This window comes from Phalangium opilio, unplaced genomic scaffold, assembly GCF_054372755.1.
Source record: "Phalangium opilio isolate 3A_F unplaced genomic scaffold, DU_Popi_V2 ptg000209l_1, whole genome shotgun sequence".
NCBI lineage: Eukaryota > Metazoa > Arthropoda > Arachnida > Opiliones > Phalangiidae > Phalangium > Phalangium opilio.
Genome location: NW_028324217.1, coordinates 15,552,241 through 15,569,778, shown reverse-complemented (window position 1 = coordinate 15,569,778; position 17,538 = coordinate 15,552,241). Strand labels below are relative to the sequence as shown.

The following is a 17,538-nucleotide window of genomic DNA, read 5'->3' as shown; positions in this document are numbered from 1 at the left end:
AATAAAGTATCAAGCAACAATTGAAACTGAAAGTGACTGTCTTTTTTGTAAAAAATAGTTCAATAAAGCACACGAACATTCTTCAATTTGAAACTCAAAGGAAGTCTTGTTATTTAAAAATTTTCGTTCAAATTTTATAAATAAATTTCAACTTTTAACTAAATATTAAAATTTATCCAAAGTTTCTTTAAACAGGGTCGTTTTTCTTTCCTACACAATAAAAGTCTTAAAAAGTTAAAACACAAATGGCCTAATATCCCAATACCTCCCAAAGTTAGTTGTTTAGCCATAGAAAATAAACGAAAGGAGTAACAGACCAGCAGCGCAGAGAGACCAACTTCAAGTGTTTACCGTTCGGGTTCGTTTTAGCTGTTAGCTGTTATTTTCACTAGTGATCATTGTTACCGGCATTCATTTTTTCTTTCATTTAATTTTTAGGCTTGTGAAATACGCCTTTGCCCTTGCTTTGGTTGCGGTCGGCTTTATTATTAGGCCTCAACAGAGATAGATTTAATTTTAGAGGTAGGAATAGAGAACTGTTAGCGTTTAATTCAGTCTGACTCATAGCCCAGTATAGAGCCCCTCCCTCCAACACGTAATAAAAAGTTTAAAATTTCAGATTGGCTCACTTAAACTAGGTTTTTATGACGTTGCTTACTGGGACGGCGAAAAATACGTAATTCTCTTTTACCTTTGTCACTATGACCAGCCTCTTCTTTCATATCCCACCGTCCCGAGGAAGGGGGTCCGGGACTTTGACGCGCGCCCAGATATTACTCTGTTCCCTATTTCTGCTTCTAAAACAATGGCCTCACATTTGCGCTAAACGCGGGAGGCTATAGCCAACCTCGGGCTCCGTTTAGCGAAGCTCAATCGCGTAGCGAACATTCCTAGCATGGAAGCCATCTCCTCTGAAGTTGTTTCTTATATGGAATAGTAGAATATGTCTATTTGAAGGGATCTCGTGAAGCGCATATGCCATCATGAATGAGATTTTAATTAGGCTGCAATGAATCGGGCTGAAGACCTAGACGTAATTAATATGAGTTCTAAATATTACGATATCATGGCCCAAATAACAATATTTTCAAACCGCTTCTCCTCTTCAAAAGACGCGAGTTTTCTCTTAAAGGGAGTGGGAAGTGGAAAATAAAGTGATTTTTTTATTGATTCTTCTACTAATCATGAGACCAGTATGCATAATGAAAAATTCAGGAAATACCTCCCATTGATTTTAATATTCAAATTAGGTTAAGATTTTAAGAATAATTTCAAAAAAGGAACTCCGACCAATCCCGTAACGCCGTGCCTTTTCGTTAACAAAATTTTCGTAGCACACTCCATGTCTCGCGCCACAATTGTCACATCGTGCAATTTTTTTCAAATCTCGCGATAAATTTATTCAACACGGAGCTTGCCAAGAGAAAATTGTTGATAAAAAGGCGGGGCGCTACGCGATTGGTCGGAGATCCCTATTTAAAATTATCCATGAAATTTCAAACTAATTGTCGTTTAAAAATCGTTCGGTGTTATTTCCTGGATGTTTCACGATGCAGATTGGTCTTATAGAAGAATCAATAAAAAATTACTTTATTTTCCACTTCACCATCCCTTTAATGAACCTCTGATTTGTTTCAAAGTATTGCGCCACAAGACCAATCATATATTAAGTATAAGGTGCCATAACATCTAACAAGCATTATTACGACAAAGATTCGATACTCGATTAATTGATTATGAATTATCGCCACTCTAACCAAGTTTGCCAGATTTTGAATAAAGGCTGATTACTCGTGACCTATTCATCCGAATTGAATTTGGTGAAAACTTTTCAAATGTGAATCGACCCCAAGGAATCCGAAAATTGCATTTATATCCTCGAGAATCCAATATTTTCAAAGTTGAAAATTTTGACATTTCCGGTTTCCGGTATAAGTATGCAAAGGACAACTTTGGAACGGGTAAAATATGAAAGAGGAATGCAAAACTTTTATAACGCACTTTATTCCAGAGGGTTAGCTTGAATTGTTTTTGAAATATGTGCGAAAAACGCAACGCGCAAAGACTTTTTTAACAGTCTGTACTGAAATATACCATAATCCACATGTGTATGTCATAGTTGATCGCCGAATATGTCAACGATATGCTATGAATGAATGTAGAATTCTTATTGCATATTCCTACACAGAAAAAACGATGTTTAGATTCTAAACGTTTTCCTAAACGGGAAAATGCAACGCCTTTTTAAACACGAGCCCAGCCTATACGCATTTAGTTCAGAAATTTTTACCTCTCCGTGTGACGTAGTCCAGGAGAGGTTCTGTAACGGCCGTGTCTGTCTGTCTGTCTGTCTGTCTGTCTGTCTGTGTGTGTCTGTCTGTCTGTCCGTTGTTACACCCACGTGACCGCGTTCGCAGTTTGCGTATCGGAGCAAACGTGTTCGCCATTTCCGAACTGCTTTCACAGTCACGGAAATGGCTCCTCTACTTGAGTTCTCACACCACCATCTTCTGATCTTTGTCCATCCCACATGAACACCAGCCTGGTACTTATCTGGCTTCCAACACCATCATCTTCTGTTCTTTGTCAATCCCACATTGACACCAGTCTGCACTTACACTGGCTTCTAATCACCACCATCTACTGGTCTTCCGTCTATTCCACATAGACACCAATCTGTATCATTGGCTTCTACTCCATTATCATCGTTTGGTTTTAGGATATACGCGGCGATCAGCTAGGGTTACGAGAAACGTCTAGCCTCCCTAAGGTGGGATCGGCCACCAAAGGTTTTCGCAATTGCGCTTTTTCCTTACTATTATAATGGAATCGAATCGTATATATACCCCAAAATTTGAAGAAAGCGGGAAGAGGGGTACCCTTCACTTTAAACGTCAATATTAGCAAAGTTTGAGAAGATAATAGGTATAACTTTATTTTAAACGATTTAACTATTATTAATGTTAATTATTGAAGATTAAAATAATTAAAAATAATTATATTTTTTTAAATATTAAAGATAAACCTCTCGTACAAAGAGAGATTATCACTGCCTCCTGTATCAACCAAGGCCCGTGCATGCGATATATTTCCTTCATTGCCTCCTATATCTACCAAGGCCCGTGCATGCGATATATTTCCTTCATTGCCTCCTGTATCTATCAAGGCCCGTGCATTGTGATATATTTCATTCATTGCCTCCTATATATATAAAGGATGAGGGCAAAAGTGTTTTCATTGGATAATTTTGTTTATATAATCTTCTCGACACGGAGAGGTAATATTTTGGTTTTCCCAACTTGTTATTTTTAAAACGCGTATAGTTTGAAAATGTTTACGTTTCAAACGCGCATAGATTGAAAAAGTATCTGTTTCAAACGCGCATACATTGAAAACGTTTATGTTTCAAACGCGTTTAGATTGAAAACGTTTATGTTTCAAACGCGTTTAGATTGAAGACGTTTATGTTTCAAACGTGTTTAGATTGAATAACATTGTACTATAAACCAAAATAAGAACTGTCGTATAGCACGGCTTATAATTGCTAAGAAATACTGTACAGTCCCGGACAAAAGTTTCTGGACATTTTCATTTGGCTGCCATTTTGTTCCTATTTGATCTAGAGTAACAAAATAGGACTTTCTAAATAGGTACCCTTCTCAAAATTATTTTAAAATTAAAAATGACACGGTGGCACTAATAGGGCGTAAGCCAGAGCGCAAATAGTAAAGCCCCCGATAATGACGTCACGAAATAATGCTTCAAATGGATCAGCAATGCTATCGTTGCACGCGTCTTGTCACGTAGAATCCGAAACTGTTTTCAAATTGTAAATCGGTTCAGAAAATCAAAAGTTATGACCAAAAACGTGACGTTCAAAACAATAGCAAATAAGCCTAACGATTATTGATTTCTTCTATATCAACTTAGCTCAGTAGTAAAACATTACGATCAGAAAAACAGGATGTTCAAGCCATAGCAAAGTTTTACTCTGAAATTATTATGAGGTTTTAAGAATTACGTTCAGTAATGTGGCGATTTATTAGTTAATTGCCAGTAGAGTCTCGATTTTAAAAGGACAATTGGGTTCCAACTTAGAAATAAAGGTTTTGGATGGCGCTTTGGAAAGTAGAAATTTTGGATTTGTGTGCAGGATAGTGTTAAGTCTGTGAATTTGGAATAATAAGCAAGTTGTGATTGCTAAAGTGGAAGGATTTTCGACATTAAAAATTTTGCAAATATTCCATAATGCGCGAAGTTTGCGTTTTGGGTTGAATTCTTTCTGAAGTAAATGTTTTAAGCTCTTTAAGAAAAATATTTTGTGTAGCTTCTGGGTGGGTGGGTTTTCGATGATTAATGTTTTTGTGTCTTTTCGGTAAAAATGTTTGGGTGTCTTTTCGGTATCAAAATGTTTGGTTGGATTTTGTTTGGAAATGTTTTGAGTGCTTAGAGAATAAATATCGCGGCAGTACTCCAGTTTGCAGAATAGGTGACGTGTCTACCATGGAAATGTAGCGGAGAATCGGGAATGAAGATCCACGATGACATGAATTAGAGAAGAATGTAACAACGACAAATTCTTGAAGAAGGATGCGAATATTAATTAATGGTTCGAATTATTATATTATTTAAATTAAAAAGACTCATTCGTCCTAATGGCATGAAAATATTGATATTCGAATACTCCTCCTTTTGTCTGGAAGTTTAATTTTTCCACCAGTTTTGAAATTAGACAACTATCTCTTTAACTTTTAGAATGCCATATATTTTTTGTTAAATCTAAGGTTAATATTAGAACGTTGTATTTAAAAAAGTAGTCTTCAAAAATGAATGAAATGGACTTTTAATGTGTATATAAAAAACTATATAAGTAGTTCACTGGAATTTACACAGTCATCAACATAATAATAATAATAATAATAATAATAATAATAATAATAATAATAATAATAATAATAATAATAATAATAGGGGCTGGGCTTCATGAAACGAGAAAAAAACTACCTTTTGTATTTTATTTCCGAGTAGGTAGGCTGCCTTGTTTTTTAAGCTTGCAGCATGGCAATCACTTCAGCCACGCCAAAGTGTATAATCACGGTAAACAAGTGCCTGCCTACGTTGGAGATGATGTTACGATTTACGTTTATTAACTAATGAAAATATTCAGGAATTTTATCATGAATATTTTTGAAAATTTGATCATGAACATTTTTAAGAATCTAATCATGAATATTTTCAAGAATTTAATCATGAAAATTTAGAAAAATCAATCATGATAATTAAGAAAAATCTATCATGAATATTTAGAAAAATCCATCTTGAATATTTGAAAAAAATTCTTCATGAATATATAGAGAAAAATGCATCATGAATACTTGGAAAAAAATACATCTTGAATATTTTCAAATTATAACGAATGGTATTATAGATGTTAAGCCTAAAAGTGTCTGACCTTTACTAGACGTCCTTAAGATTTAAATTGAAATTCCCAATGTAAAAAAACTCGATGTCTTAGATTAGTGGTGTCTTTGAAATTTGAGTAACAAATGGTATAGAGGGCATTGTAGAACATGGCTTTGATTTATTGGTCTTCCAGTACTAATTTCTAAATTAGTATACTTACGACGGTTTATTTACTTAAGCAAAAAACGCGATACAGGATTGATTGACGTATAAACAGCTGGTAGTGTGTTCAAAACCTGTTCGCTATCTGGATTTACATATTAGAACTGAAAAATAGCTTTTAGGTTTTATCGATTCACACGGGTATACAGACTAAACACTTCCAAGACAAAGAACCCCAGGCATAATCTCCCATTACTGAAATTGTAAAAAATCCCCCATCCCCAGACAAAATCCTCGCTTGTTAACCCTATCCGAGGGAAGTGAGAAAAATCCCTCTATAATTATCCCCATCATAGCAAAAATACAATATCAATATAATCCGAAACACTTCAGCAATCCGGTCGTGCAATAGATCAGGCGTTGAACTATTTCTAATTAATTCGTGGACTTTCATTCATTTCAAGGGAAAAAATAAGTTCAACCACTGAAAGAACACTTGTGGGAGTTTTAGAATTACTCATACCATTCACGGGGTCTCAGGAAACTCTTTGCCAAATTTCAACCTTATGTTTTGGATAAAGAATGCGCTCGAGGAAATTTGTTTTCACGCTATAGGATAGGCAACTCCCCTATCTCCGACAGCAGCTTATTCGGTATATACTCTATTTTCAGCTTCGGTTGTTAGGACGATCAAAGCTAGGTCTCTATGTTATGTAGCTTTGTGCGTGCTGACATGAGACGAAGAGAAAAAAGGATTATAAATATCCGCGAGATTTTTATCTCAAATGCACGGACCTGTAGACTTTAGTTTCAAATACGTGCATAGTCGTATGTATTCAATTGGTGGGTCCTTCAAACATTATCAAGGAACGTTGTGCTATTAAAAATAGCGAAAATTATTTCTTGAGACTCGCAAAAGATTTAGAAACGTAATAAATATTTATAATACTAACTCTAACATCCTTCTCTAATAGTCTAAATTAGTATTACTTGAAATTTTAAAAGTCACTGGCTCGACTATGAAGTCGACACTCGACAGTCGAGGCACTTCAACTTTTTTCGAAGCCTACTAGAATTTCCGCCCATACATTTGAGCTAAAACTCGCGGATATTTTAAATCCAGAGAATCATTATTTTCTTAGTCTCTTGTCATCACGCACAATGCTACGTTACATAGAGACCCAGCTTTGAGCGTGCTGACAACCCAAGCTGAATCAGATTATACAGAATAAGCTGTCGTCAGAAATAGGGGAGCTGCCTATCCTACAGTGTGATAACAAATTTCCTCACGCGAATTCTTTATCCATGCTCCTATGGTAGTCAGTAGGATAAAAACCCTTGGAAGGAAAAACGGACTGAGATCCGCCTTTTTACATAAATAGAAATTGATTTTTAACATTTTTAGCGGTAGAACTTTTGGTAAACATTATATTTTACAATATTATTACAATATTTACATAGAAATATATGGAAATTTTCCTCTAAAATAGCAATAATAGCGCTTAATAAAAATTATGATATTTGAAAAATGCTAAAACCATTCATAATTTGATATCGCAGCTTTTTGAGGATCATTTCATCACCTAATAGAGAAATTATGAAAGGCAACATATAAATTCTATTATTTGAGTTTTAAAAAATGGCATTCTTTAACTTCCGTTTTAAGACTTTTACCCTACTAAACCACATTAAGCCTTTCGAGTGCTCGAGTGGATGGGCATAAATTGGTTCACATACATCCTCTAAAAAATTACCTGGCCATTGTGCCCGACGACGAAACGTTTACCATTCGTAAAGACTACACATTCTAACTGCTCGAGTGTCTAATTTGTGTGCTCTGTTCCAGGGTTGTTTGATTTTAATCAAGCGATTTTTTTAAAAAAATCATTTGATTAAAATCAAGAATATATTTTTATTTTTAAAAAATGTTTTCTGAGATTCCAAGAAGTAGGTTAGGAAACTCGAGAAGAAACTTAACTAGAAAAGACCTATAATTAAAAACAATCATAGTTTTGTTATATTTCAGTTTAAGTTTTTCCCAGAACTTCAGTTTGTCTTGCTGGATAGGCTAAGAAATGAAATAGCGGTCAAGCTAGTCATTTTATACAAGCATTAGAATAGCAACAATATCCAATAGCTGCTTAAATGTCATGATTATTGTCCTTTTGGTTAGTTTTGACTCAAGACTTTTCATGTTGGTAATTTACTATCTAGTCGTTCAAGAAAAATCAAATAAATCGATTTAAATAAAAAAATCGCTTTTTTGTTTTATTTGAAAAAATCAAAATAATCAACAACCCTGCTCTGTTCCAAATTGAAGCCTCTTTAGACTTTTAGAGAAAAGAAACTTCACGTTTCTTAAGTTTCACGCGAAGCGTTCAAAAAGACCCTGTCTCACCAAAGTTCATCTTACAGAAATGGTTCGGAAAGTTGACCATGTCAACGTCAAGAACGCTGCTGAGTTGTTGGAAGCGGTACAAAATGTTTGGCGCGATCTCAAGTTGAACGTGGAACAATTCCAGGCGTATCATCATTCAATGCCTGGTAGAGTTCGGGAGGTTTACGAAAACCAGGGATATTGGTCACATTATTAGACCGTCAACTTCGTCATGTAAAAACTTCAATTGGTTTTGTGTAATTTTTTAGAGTATGTTTAGATCTAATATTAGATTTGATTAAAATTTTCTTAAAATCTTGTGCTATAAATATCGTAGGAATTATTTCTAACGGATAATTATTGGTTTAAGCGGAAAGGTGTCCACACATGTTAATACTGAAATAATAACTGGCGATGTCAACTTTTTTTTTCATTGATCAAGTTTTAATCAAAAAAGGCATTAAATATGATCGTATAGTTCTTTTAAAATTCATTACACAAGTTGTCCTGTGATCTTATTTAAAACCTAGTTACTTCCAATAACCGAAATGGCGACATTGAACTGCATGCAAACCTCCATTACGTTTTTAGCAAAAGTAAATAAACCGTCAAAAGTATACTACAACCGGAAACAATACTCGAAAACCAACAAATCAATACCGTGTCCTAAAGTGTTCTCTAAACCACTTATTACTCAAACTTGAAAGACACCACTAATCTAAGACAAAAAGTTTAATTTTAAACTCGAAATTTTAATTTAAATCACAAGGACGCCTACGTAAACCTCAGTAACTTGTATGCTTAACATCTATAGTTACAATTTGACTGATAATCTACTATGAGTCCAAACAGCTTTACCTAGAGGTATGAAATTTAGCAGGGACGGTAATCAAAGGCAATAGGCGGGCTCTTAGATTTTTCCAATTCCTCATCATCTTGAAAAATGGTGGCGTCTACGTGTTTCAACCGAATCTATAACATTTAAAACACTGGTTCCCAATTTCCGTAAGACTGACTTCATATCTTTTGAAGCTCGATTTTCCACCTTCGTTAAAAATGGCGGCCTGAAATGTAATAATATATCTCGATGGGCAACGCCGGTTGTTTTTTTTCAACTCTGTTAATACTAACGATTGAAGATGGGTTTTTTATTCTAAATATTCAAGTTGGAATTCTCCTAAATATTCAAGATGAATTCTTTTCTAAATATTCATGATAAAATTTCTGTAAAACTTCCATCTGCGAAAAAATACATAAATAAAATAAAATTTCTATCCGAACAACCTTGGAGAAGCTTCAACCTTTGACAGGGCAAGAAAATGGTATTTAACTCTATACATGGGCGCCCGTTAAATTTCTCATTTCAAGTAAAAAATCCAAGGCGTCTTAGATTATTGTGTAAATCTAAGTGTCCCTCTATCCATATAGATTATGAAACGTAAACTTTAAACTACAAAAGAATCATATCAAATTATTTTAGGGGAAATAGTCAAGGTTAATAATGGAAGCAGACTCAATTTAGTTTTTTGCCAAATTAACGATAGTAAAATTGAGATATTAATTTCTCAATGTCACAAACCAAGGCGCATACCGACTCTATTATAGCAGGAAATGTATGGGCTATTGAGACTGATTTTTTTCCGATGATCATTGAAACTGGTCTACTCTAAGCTAAAAAATATATAGAGCACCTTCATACGCTGAAACACGACACAATTGCAAACGCTGTGTTTTTTATCGTTTGTAGGGCCTCTGTCCCTTTTTTGCTCTATGTTCCAAAAACAGCCATAATTTTCAAAAAACCAAATTCTTAAGTAAAGTTTAAAGGGATAGTTATCACGTTTAAAATGTGCTGGGAATAAGAAAACTTGCAGAGTAAAGCCGAGAAAGCGGGAAATACGTTAAAATTATCCACGTCGTTAAATATTTTCATGTCATAAGAACTTGCGAATAATTTAACCTGTATATATATTATTATTATAACTCAAACCATTCTCATCCACTTTGAATTGAACAATATGTCTTCTCACCCATCCTCATGAATTTGCCGTCGAAATATTATTCCCACAATATTATTTTCAGAGCATTTCTCAACATCCAATTCTCAAGCCTCCAAACATTATTTTCCGAACGTATAATAAGTTCTGTTACACCTGTATTTTAGTCATGCCACCTATTTTGCTCCATAAACTATCTCTTTTACACCTGTATTTTAGTCATGCCACCTATTTTGCTCCATAAATTATCTCTGTTACACCAGTATTTTAGTCATGCCACCTATTTTGCTCCTTAAACTTTCTCAAAGAATATTCTTGAAACACTGTTCATCATCCAATACCGCGACCCGTCCAACTTTTAATACCGATTCAACACATAACGCCGTCTGCCGTAAAATATCCGTCAAAAGAATTATCCCCAAATTTTCACCCACTGTATTAGCAACTATGAAATTATAAAAAATCATTAAACATATCCAAATCTCTAAATATTTATACGTTTACAAACCACCACCAACAACCCTCCATTTCTGAAGACTGAGTCAAATTCATAAGTTCTCATTTCTCATATGTCAGTGTGGAACTAAAAATTCTCGCATTGGAACATCTTGTTTTTCTGATCGTAATGTTTTACTACTATGCTAAGTTGATATAGATAAAATAAATAATCGTTAGGCTTAATTGCCAATGTTTTGATCGTCATATTTTTTGTCATAACTTTTGATTTTCTGAACCGATTTACAATTTGAAAACAGTTTTGGAATCTACGTGACAAGACGCGTGCAACGATAGCATTGTTGATCCATTTGAAGCATTATTTCGTAACGTCATTATCGGGGGGCTTTACTATTTCCGCTATGGCTAACGCCCTATTAGCGCCACAGTGTCATTTGTAATTTTAATATACTTTTGAGAAGTAAACCTATTTAGAAAGTCCTACTTTGTTACTCTAGCTCAATTAGGAACAAAATGGCAGCCAAATGAAAATGTCCAGAAACTTTTGTCCGGGACTCTACTATTGTAAAAGGCTATAGTAATGCATTTGAGGGGTTCGACGGATGGTTTTTGTTACTAGGATGTTAAAAGGCCCTCTGGCCCTGCAAAGTCATAAAACTTAGGAGTGACGAATTTTTGGGGATCGCTTGGTAATAATAATAGGGGGTAAAACTTGAACTTTGTGTTGAAACTAACATAAGCAAAGCATAAGAAATAGAACGCTTTGGACTCTTGATGGAGAAAGAGCGTTTGTTACCTTCGGACATTATAGAACGCAAACCGACTCTGTCGAGAAAGGTTGTAAAAGAAAGACTTAGAAACTTTAGATAAACGAACGTGTTTTTAAGTAAAATTATTGTAAAGAAATGTTGATTGAAGTATGATTTGATAAGACGTACGATACTGTAATTAAAGAAAATATTGATGATTGCATTTGGAGCTTCTTCGTTATTAAAATAAAGACGCACAAATAAGTTAGGGATTTTAGATAGGTGTTTCAGTCCGCCGATGTGATATCAGAAGGGTATCACAAACTCTTATGTTGGGATGGAAGTCGCAACACTGAGTGGCTTGGTTTTACATTCATTAAAACTATAGCCCATTCAACTTCTTTGTCAAGCCAACGAGTAAAGTGCTTTTACGTGTAAGCAAGAGCGCCTAGTTATTGGAAAGATGTCGTGACAACGGCATGAACCTAGTAAACCCGGCGTTTTTAACCAGACCGTGGTATTATTACCCAATCTCGCATGTCTGTTATCGAACCCCTGGGGAAGTTACGTTTGCCATCGAACATTCGTGGATATCTGTGTCGTGAAACATTCTTCTAAGTCAGATTCACTATCGGCCACGTATGCAATAAATGACGCATACGGCGACAAACGACCAATGATATTTCTCACGTGATTGTAATACTGTATGACGCGTAATCCTTCGAAAAGAAGTCGCTTAAGTACATTGCTGCTAGTAATGATTGATAACTACACCTGCTAGATCAAATGTCAACTAATACATTACAATGTTTTTAAAGGGTGCAATGAGCATCGAGATAGTATTTTATTATTTAAATTTTACAAAACTTCTTCAAAATGTTGTCCTTGAGCTCTTACGCAAGCTTCGGCCCTTTTAACGGAAGACCCACGAACTCGTTCAAAGATTCCTGGTGTATTTCTGATGGTTTCGCATGCCTCAATGATCCTTCGACGTAACTCTTCGATGTTTGGAACTTCTGTTTGGAAGACGATGTCCTTCAAATGACCCCAAAGAAAGAAATCCAAAGGGTTGAGGTCGGGCGAACGAGCTGACCAAGCAACAGTCCCTCCACGACCGATCCTCCTTCCAGGATAGGTGGCGTCCAAATGTGCCCGAACATCGCGCCTGAAATGAGCGAGAGCGCCATCGTGCATAAACCACATGTCGCGCCACTGAGCCAAGGGCACATCTTCTAAGAGTTCCGGTAGCGTTTCAGTTAGAAATTGGAGATAATGTTTACCGTTAAGTCTTTGTGGAAGGAAGTGCAGTCCGATTAAAGGATTACCAACAATACCGCACCAAACATTTAAACTAAATTTGACTTGATGACTTGCTACCAAGATGGCGTGCGGGTTCTCTTGGCTCCATTGATGCAAGTTGTGAGAGTTGATGATTCCGTCCTGTGCAAACGTGGTCTCGTCGGTCACTAAGACCATGCCTGGAAATTGGGGGTTCGCAACACATCGGTGGATAAACCAGTTTGAAAACTGTAGCCTCCTTGGATAGTCATCTGGATTTAAAGCCTGAACCTTCTGGTAGTGGTACGGGTGAAATCGGTGATTGTTTAGGATTCTCCAAACCTTTACATGATTCACATCAAGTTGATCTGCCACCTTGCGGGTACTGGTTCCGGGATCATTTTGTACGATTTGCAGGACTTGGTTTTCTAAGTTTTCGGGTACATCTTGCGGTCTTCCAGCTCCACCTCTTCGCCGTAGTTGCCCTGTCTCTCGCAAACGTCGATCTACCGCCTCGAAAGTTTGACGACACGGCAATCGTCGTTGAGGAAACATCTCTTGGTAAAGGCGCCTGGCTTCCAGAGCATTCCCGAATGCTCGTCCATACATAAGGTGCATATCGGCTAGCTCCTCGTTTGAATAATTTTCCATAACTTTTAGGACTGTAAAATTTTTCTGAAGTGATTTGAAACTAGCACAGTCCCTTCTTATAGCAAAATAAATGTTTTTTAATTGGTCTACTTTAAGACCCTTTAAAAAACATTGTAATGTATTAGTTGACATTTGATCTAGCAGGTGTAGTTACCAATCATTACTAGCAGCAATGTACTTAAGGGACTACTTTTCTAAGGAATACGCGTCATACAGTATTACAATCACGTGAGAAATAGCATTGTCGTTTGTCGCCGTATGCGTCATTTATTGCATACGTGGCCGATAGTGAATCTGTCTTAGAAGAATGTCCCACGACACAGATATCCACGAATGTTCGATGGCAAACGTAACTTCCCCAGGGGTTCGATAACAGACATGCGAGATTGGGTAATAATACCACGGTCTGGTTAAAAACGCCGGTTTTACTAGGTTCATGCCGTTGTCACGACATCTTTCCTATAACTAGGCGCTCTTGCTTACACGTAAAAGCGCTTTACTCGTTGGCTTGACAAAGAAGTTGAATGGGCCATCGTTTTAATGAATGAAAAACCAAGCCACTCAGCAACTACAGCGATCTGAAGACGCCGTTGTAACTTTAGGCCAAATTAAAACACTTTACCAAATTAAATGTTTAATTTTTTGGTATAAAATTGTGTACCATATGATACAATCATAAACTACGTTGATTGTGTGTTGCGGTACGCTACAATTTGGTCTCGCCGATTTGGTCTTGGGACAAATGGGTCCCGGAACAAATTGGGTCTTGGGGCAAATGGGTCTAGGGACAAATTTGTCTCAGGACAATTGGGTCTCGAGACAATTGGGTCTTGGGGCAAATGGGTCTTGGGACAGTTTGGTCTCGAGACAAATTGGCCCGGTACAATTGGGTCTCGGGACAAATTGGTCTCTGGACACGAAAGTCTCCTTTAAAAAAATATCACCCCTGCAGCATTTTTTTAACCAGCCAAATTTAACCGAACCACACCAAACCTAACATAACCTAAGCCAACCCATTCAAACCAAACCACACATAACCTAACCCAAACTAACCAAACCTAACCTAAACTAACCAAACCTAACCTAACCTTATTTGGAGGCAAGAAGATTATTTATATGAGTATTAAAAGCCCGCCTCTTAGCACGAACAATTTATTAGCAATAATAGAAATATTTTGGAAAAGGTGCCAGCTAATTAATAGGAGAATATTTTGGAAAAGGTGGCAGCTAATTAATAGTAAAATATTTTGAAAAAGTGGCAGCTATTTAGTAGGAGAATATTTTGGAAAAGGTGGCAGCTAATTAATAGTAAAATATTTTGAAAAAGTGTCAGCTATTTAATAGGAGAATATTTTGGAAAAGGTGGCAGCTAATTAATAGGAGAATATTTTGGAAAAAGGGACAGCTATTTAATAGGAGAATATTTTGGAAATTGTGGTAACGCATAATTGGGACAATATTTTTGGAAATTGTGGCAACGCATAATTGGGACAATATTTTTGGAAAAGGTGGCAACGAATTTACGGAACCATTGTTTTGGAAATCAAATTTGGTAACCCAAATAATCACGATACCAAATAGTAACGAGACCAAAAAATCACGAGACCAAATGGTCCCAAGGCCAAGTCGGTGAGACCAATTAGTCCCGCGACCAAATCAGCAAGACCAAAATAGCGAGACCAATTCAGCGAGACCATATTTTCCTGTTCCGGTGTGTTGACATACTTTATAAAAAAAGGAGAAACGTTGGTGAATTATCAATTTTTTACGTTCCTACCTATCTACAGTTTTTGGTGAATATTTCTCTTACGATTAGAAAAAAAGAATCGCATTCTGTGACCCCTTGGTTGAAATGACGCTGCTTATACTTTCAAAAGAATTATAAAGGTCGCGCACGTATGGCTTCTTACTAAAATATTCTTAGGGTCCTGGAGTTAAAAAGAAATAAATTAATAACTTTCCTTTTTTCCAGGTACACGTGAGTCGTGTACTGAATTATTATTGCAGTTAAAAAGTCATTACTGTAACAAGATAAGTTTGCCATTTTCAGTTAGGATATTCCACGCACGGCGGAAAAAGTGGAATAATGAGAGCAGAATTATAGATTTTCTTAATTAACACTCAACACGTTATATTAATTTAAACGGTTAAGCACTAGATGAGTGCAAAACGACGAAGTATTCCATAATTTCTTTTAGTAAAGGTACCGCGTCAGTAAGAACAAATAGATCTTAAAATTTAGCTTTGTGTTAACGGAGAGCGTTTACCAAATATAAAATATAAAGTTTGAGTTTTATATCTAAGAGAATTATTTCTATTGAAACAGTTATTCTCTCACAAGGTAAGAAAGTCTAAATTTGTCCAAATTCTCGTAAAAGAAAGTAAATAGTAAATATTCGAATTTAATTAATATATGTGTAATTTGACTGAAGCTTCGAAATGAAGCGTTCTACGTCATAAAATTTTATAACCTTCTCGAAGAATGGTATTGCAAATCATTAAATATTTACCTCTTTACCATAATAATATAATTAGAACTTCGTTCAGTATGTTACAATAAATGTGTAGAAATAACTAGTAACTATATATATATATATATATATATATATATATATATATATATATATATATGCTAATATCCAAATATTTGGTGAGCGAACGCCGATAGAGTTGATTTATTAGTATCTGAGATAAATATTACGAACTTGTTTAAAAAAGAAAGAATAGCCTTATCTACTCGACGATTGTGTAACTAGTGACATTAGTTGAAGATGCAATGAAAGTTAGGTCGAAAAGTGACTTTAGACAATGGTAAATTCACATTGTATCGAGTCGCCTTTCGGCTACCATGATTTAAATATATTGATATATCCATTTAAAAACTCGTTTTTATCGAAATTAAATAAAGTCTTTTTTGCTTCTGGATAGTGTAGCTTTATTAGTGAAATAAGCTTTAGAATCGGTTGATTTGTTGCGGAGATTACCCTCAACATACAAACAAACACATTTTACCTCTTTATAATATAAGTATAGTTTATACAGAATGTTTCTGATAAGCATGTCACAAATTAAAGGGTGTGTTCTTTGGGTCAAATTGAGTGAAAAGTGTCGAAGAACATGGGGTCTAAAACGCTCAGTTTCGGAGGTACGGGCCCCAAACATTGACCCCTAAAACGTGAAAAATGTCAAAAATGCGAAGCAAGACAAATCAGGTTGCTCGTCTTGTTTCAGTTAGGCGTCAATCACGTCTTAGTATGGAGAATTCTAAAAGGGCATCAGTTTCACCCGTATCACATTCAGAAGCTGCAAGCTCTTAACCCTGCAGATTATCTTAGACGCCTAGACTTTTGCCGGTGGTTTGTGTGTATAGTTGAAGATCATCTATTCCCACGCGCTCTTTTAGTTACCGATGAGGCATCTTTCTCCCGTGATGGTATTTTGAACTATCACAACGACCATGAAGGACGTCAGATAAACCCACATGCAAACGCTGTTAGGAGTCACCAAGTTCAATTTAGCTAAAATGTGTGGTGCGGAATTGTCGGCTCATATTTATAAGGGGCTCATTTTCTACCACCCAGACTAAATGGCGAGGCATATCTCGAGTTTTTACGAGAGACTTTACCGCAACTACTTGAGGACATACCGCTAGCATTGCTTCGTGACCTGTGGTTCATGCACGACGGGGCACCACCACACTTTAGCCGTATGGTTCGAGAACATCTCGACGCTACATTTTCTTTGCACAGTAAAAAAAGAACATTCGAAATTGAATGTTTCAGCGTTCAATACCTTGCCACTGTGGTTGTACGCCTTAGCAATCAAATATTAACCCATAAAGTGGTATTCAAGGAAATGTTCATATTTGAACGCTAATATTGATGTTCAAAAATTCACGCTAACGAAGCATTCAGATTAGGTCACTTTGGCATTCAAATATGATTGCACTAGCATTTAAACCGAGAGCGTTTTGTCGTTCAAACGAGATCGTGTTTGGCGTTCAAACGAGATCGTGTTTGGCGTTCAAACGAGATCGTGTTTGGCGTTCAAACGAGATCGTGTTTGGCGTTCAAACGAGATCGTGTTTGGCGTTCAACCGAGGTCGTGTTTGGCGTTCAAACGAGATCGTGTTTGGCGTTCAAAGGTAAGCGATTTTGGCGTTCAAACGAGAACGAATTGACATTCATACGTAACTGTTTCGCGTTATAATAGGATTGCATTAACAATTTAACGAGAACGATTTTGGTGTGATCAATTCACGCCATGGTCAAATATTATTTGTCCGTATTAATACCCTAATTTAAGCCTCTATTCACCTAATTTACCTCATTTTAGTACCCTATCTACAGCATTTCAAGTTGATTTGACTATAGTAGTTAACCGCTTTCCTCCCATTCTGCCGACCAACGCCGCAAATTGTCGGATTCATCAAATGGGACAAACGTTCCCAGTGAAATTAAATTAC

At 36.1% G+C, this 17,538-nt stretch overlaps 1 protein-coding gene across 1 annotated transcript; it reads right to left on the bottom strand.

The window, feature by feature from the left end:
• Positions 1-12,002: 12,002 nt before the first annotated feature.
• LOC149620822 (histone-lysine N-methyltransferase SETMAR-like) lies at positions 12,003-13,073 on the bottom strand. The gene has a single exon (XM_089854612.1). The coding sequence runs from the start codon at positions 13,071-13,073 to the stop codon at positions 12,003-12,005; it is 1,071 nt and encodes a 356-aa protein (XP_089710738.1).
• Positions 13,074-17,538: the final 4,465 nt, after the last annotated feature.

What these genes read in the sequence shown, in the direction of transcription:
- LOC149620822 (XM_089854612.1), bottom strand. Translation starts at nt 13,073, where the DNA reads ATGGAAAATTATTCAAACGAGGAGCTAGCCGATATGCACCTTATGTAT.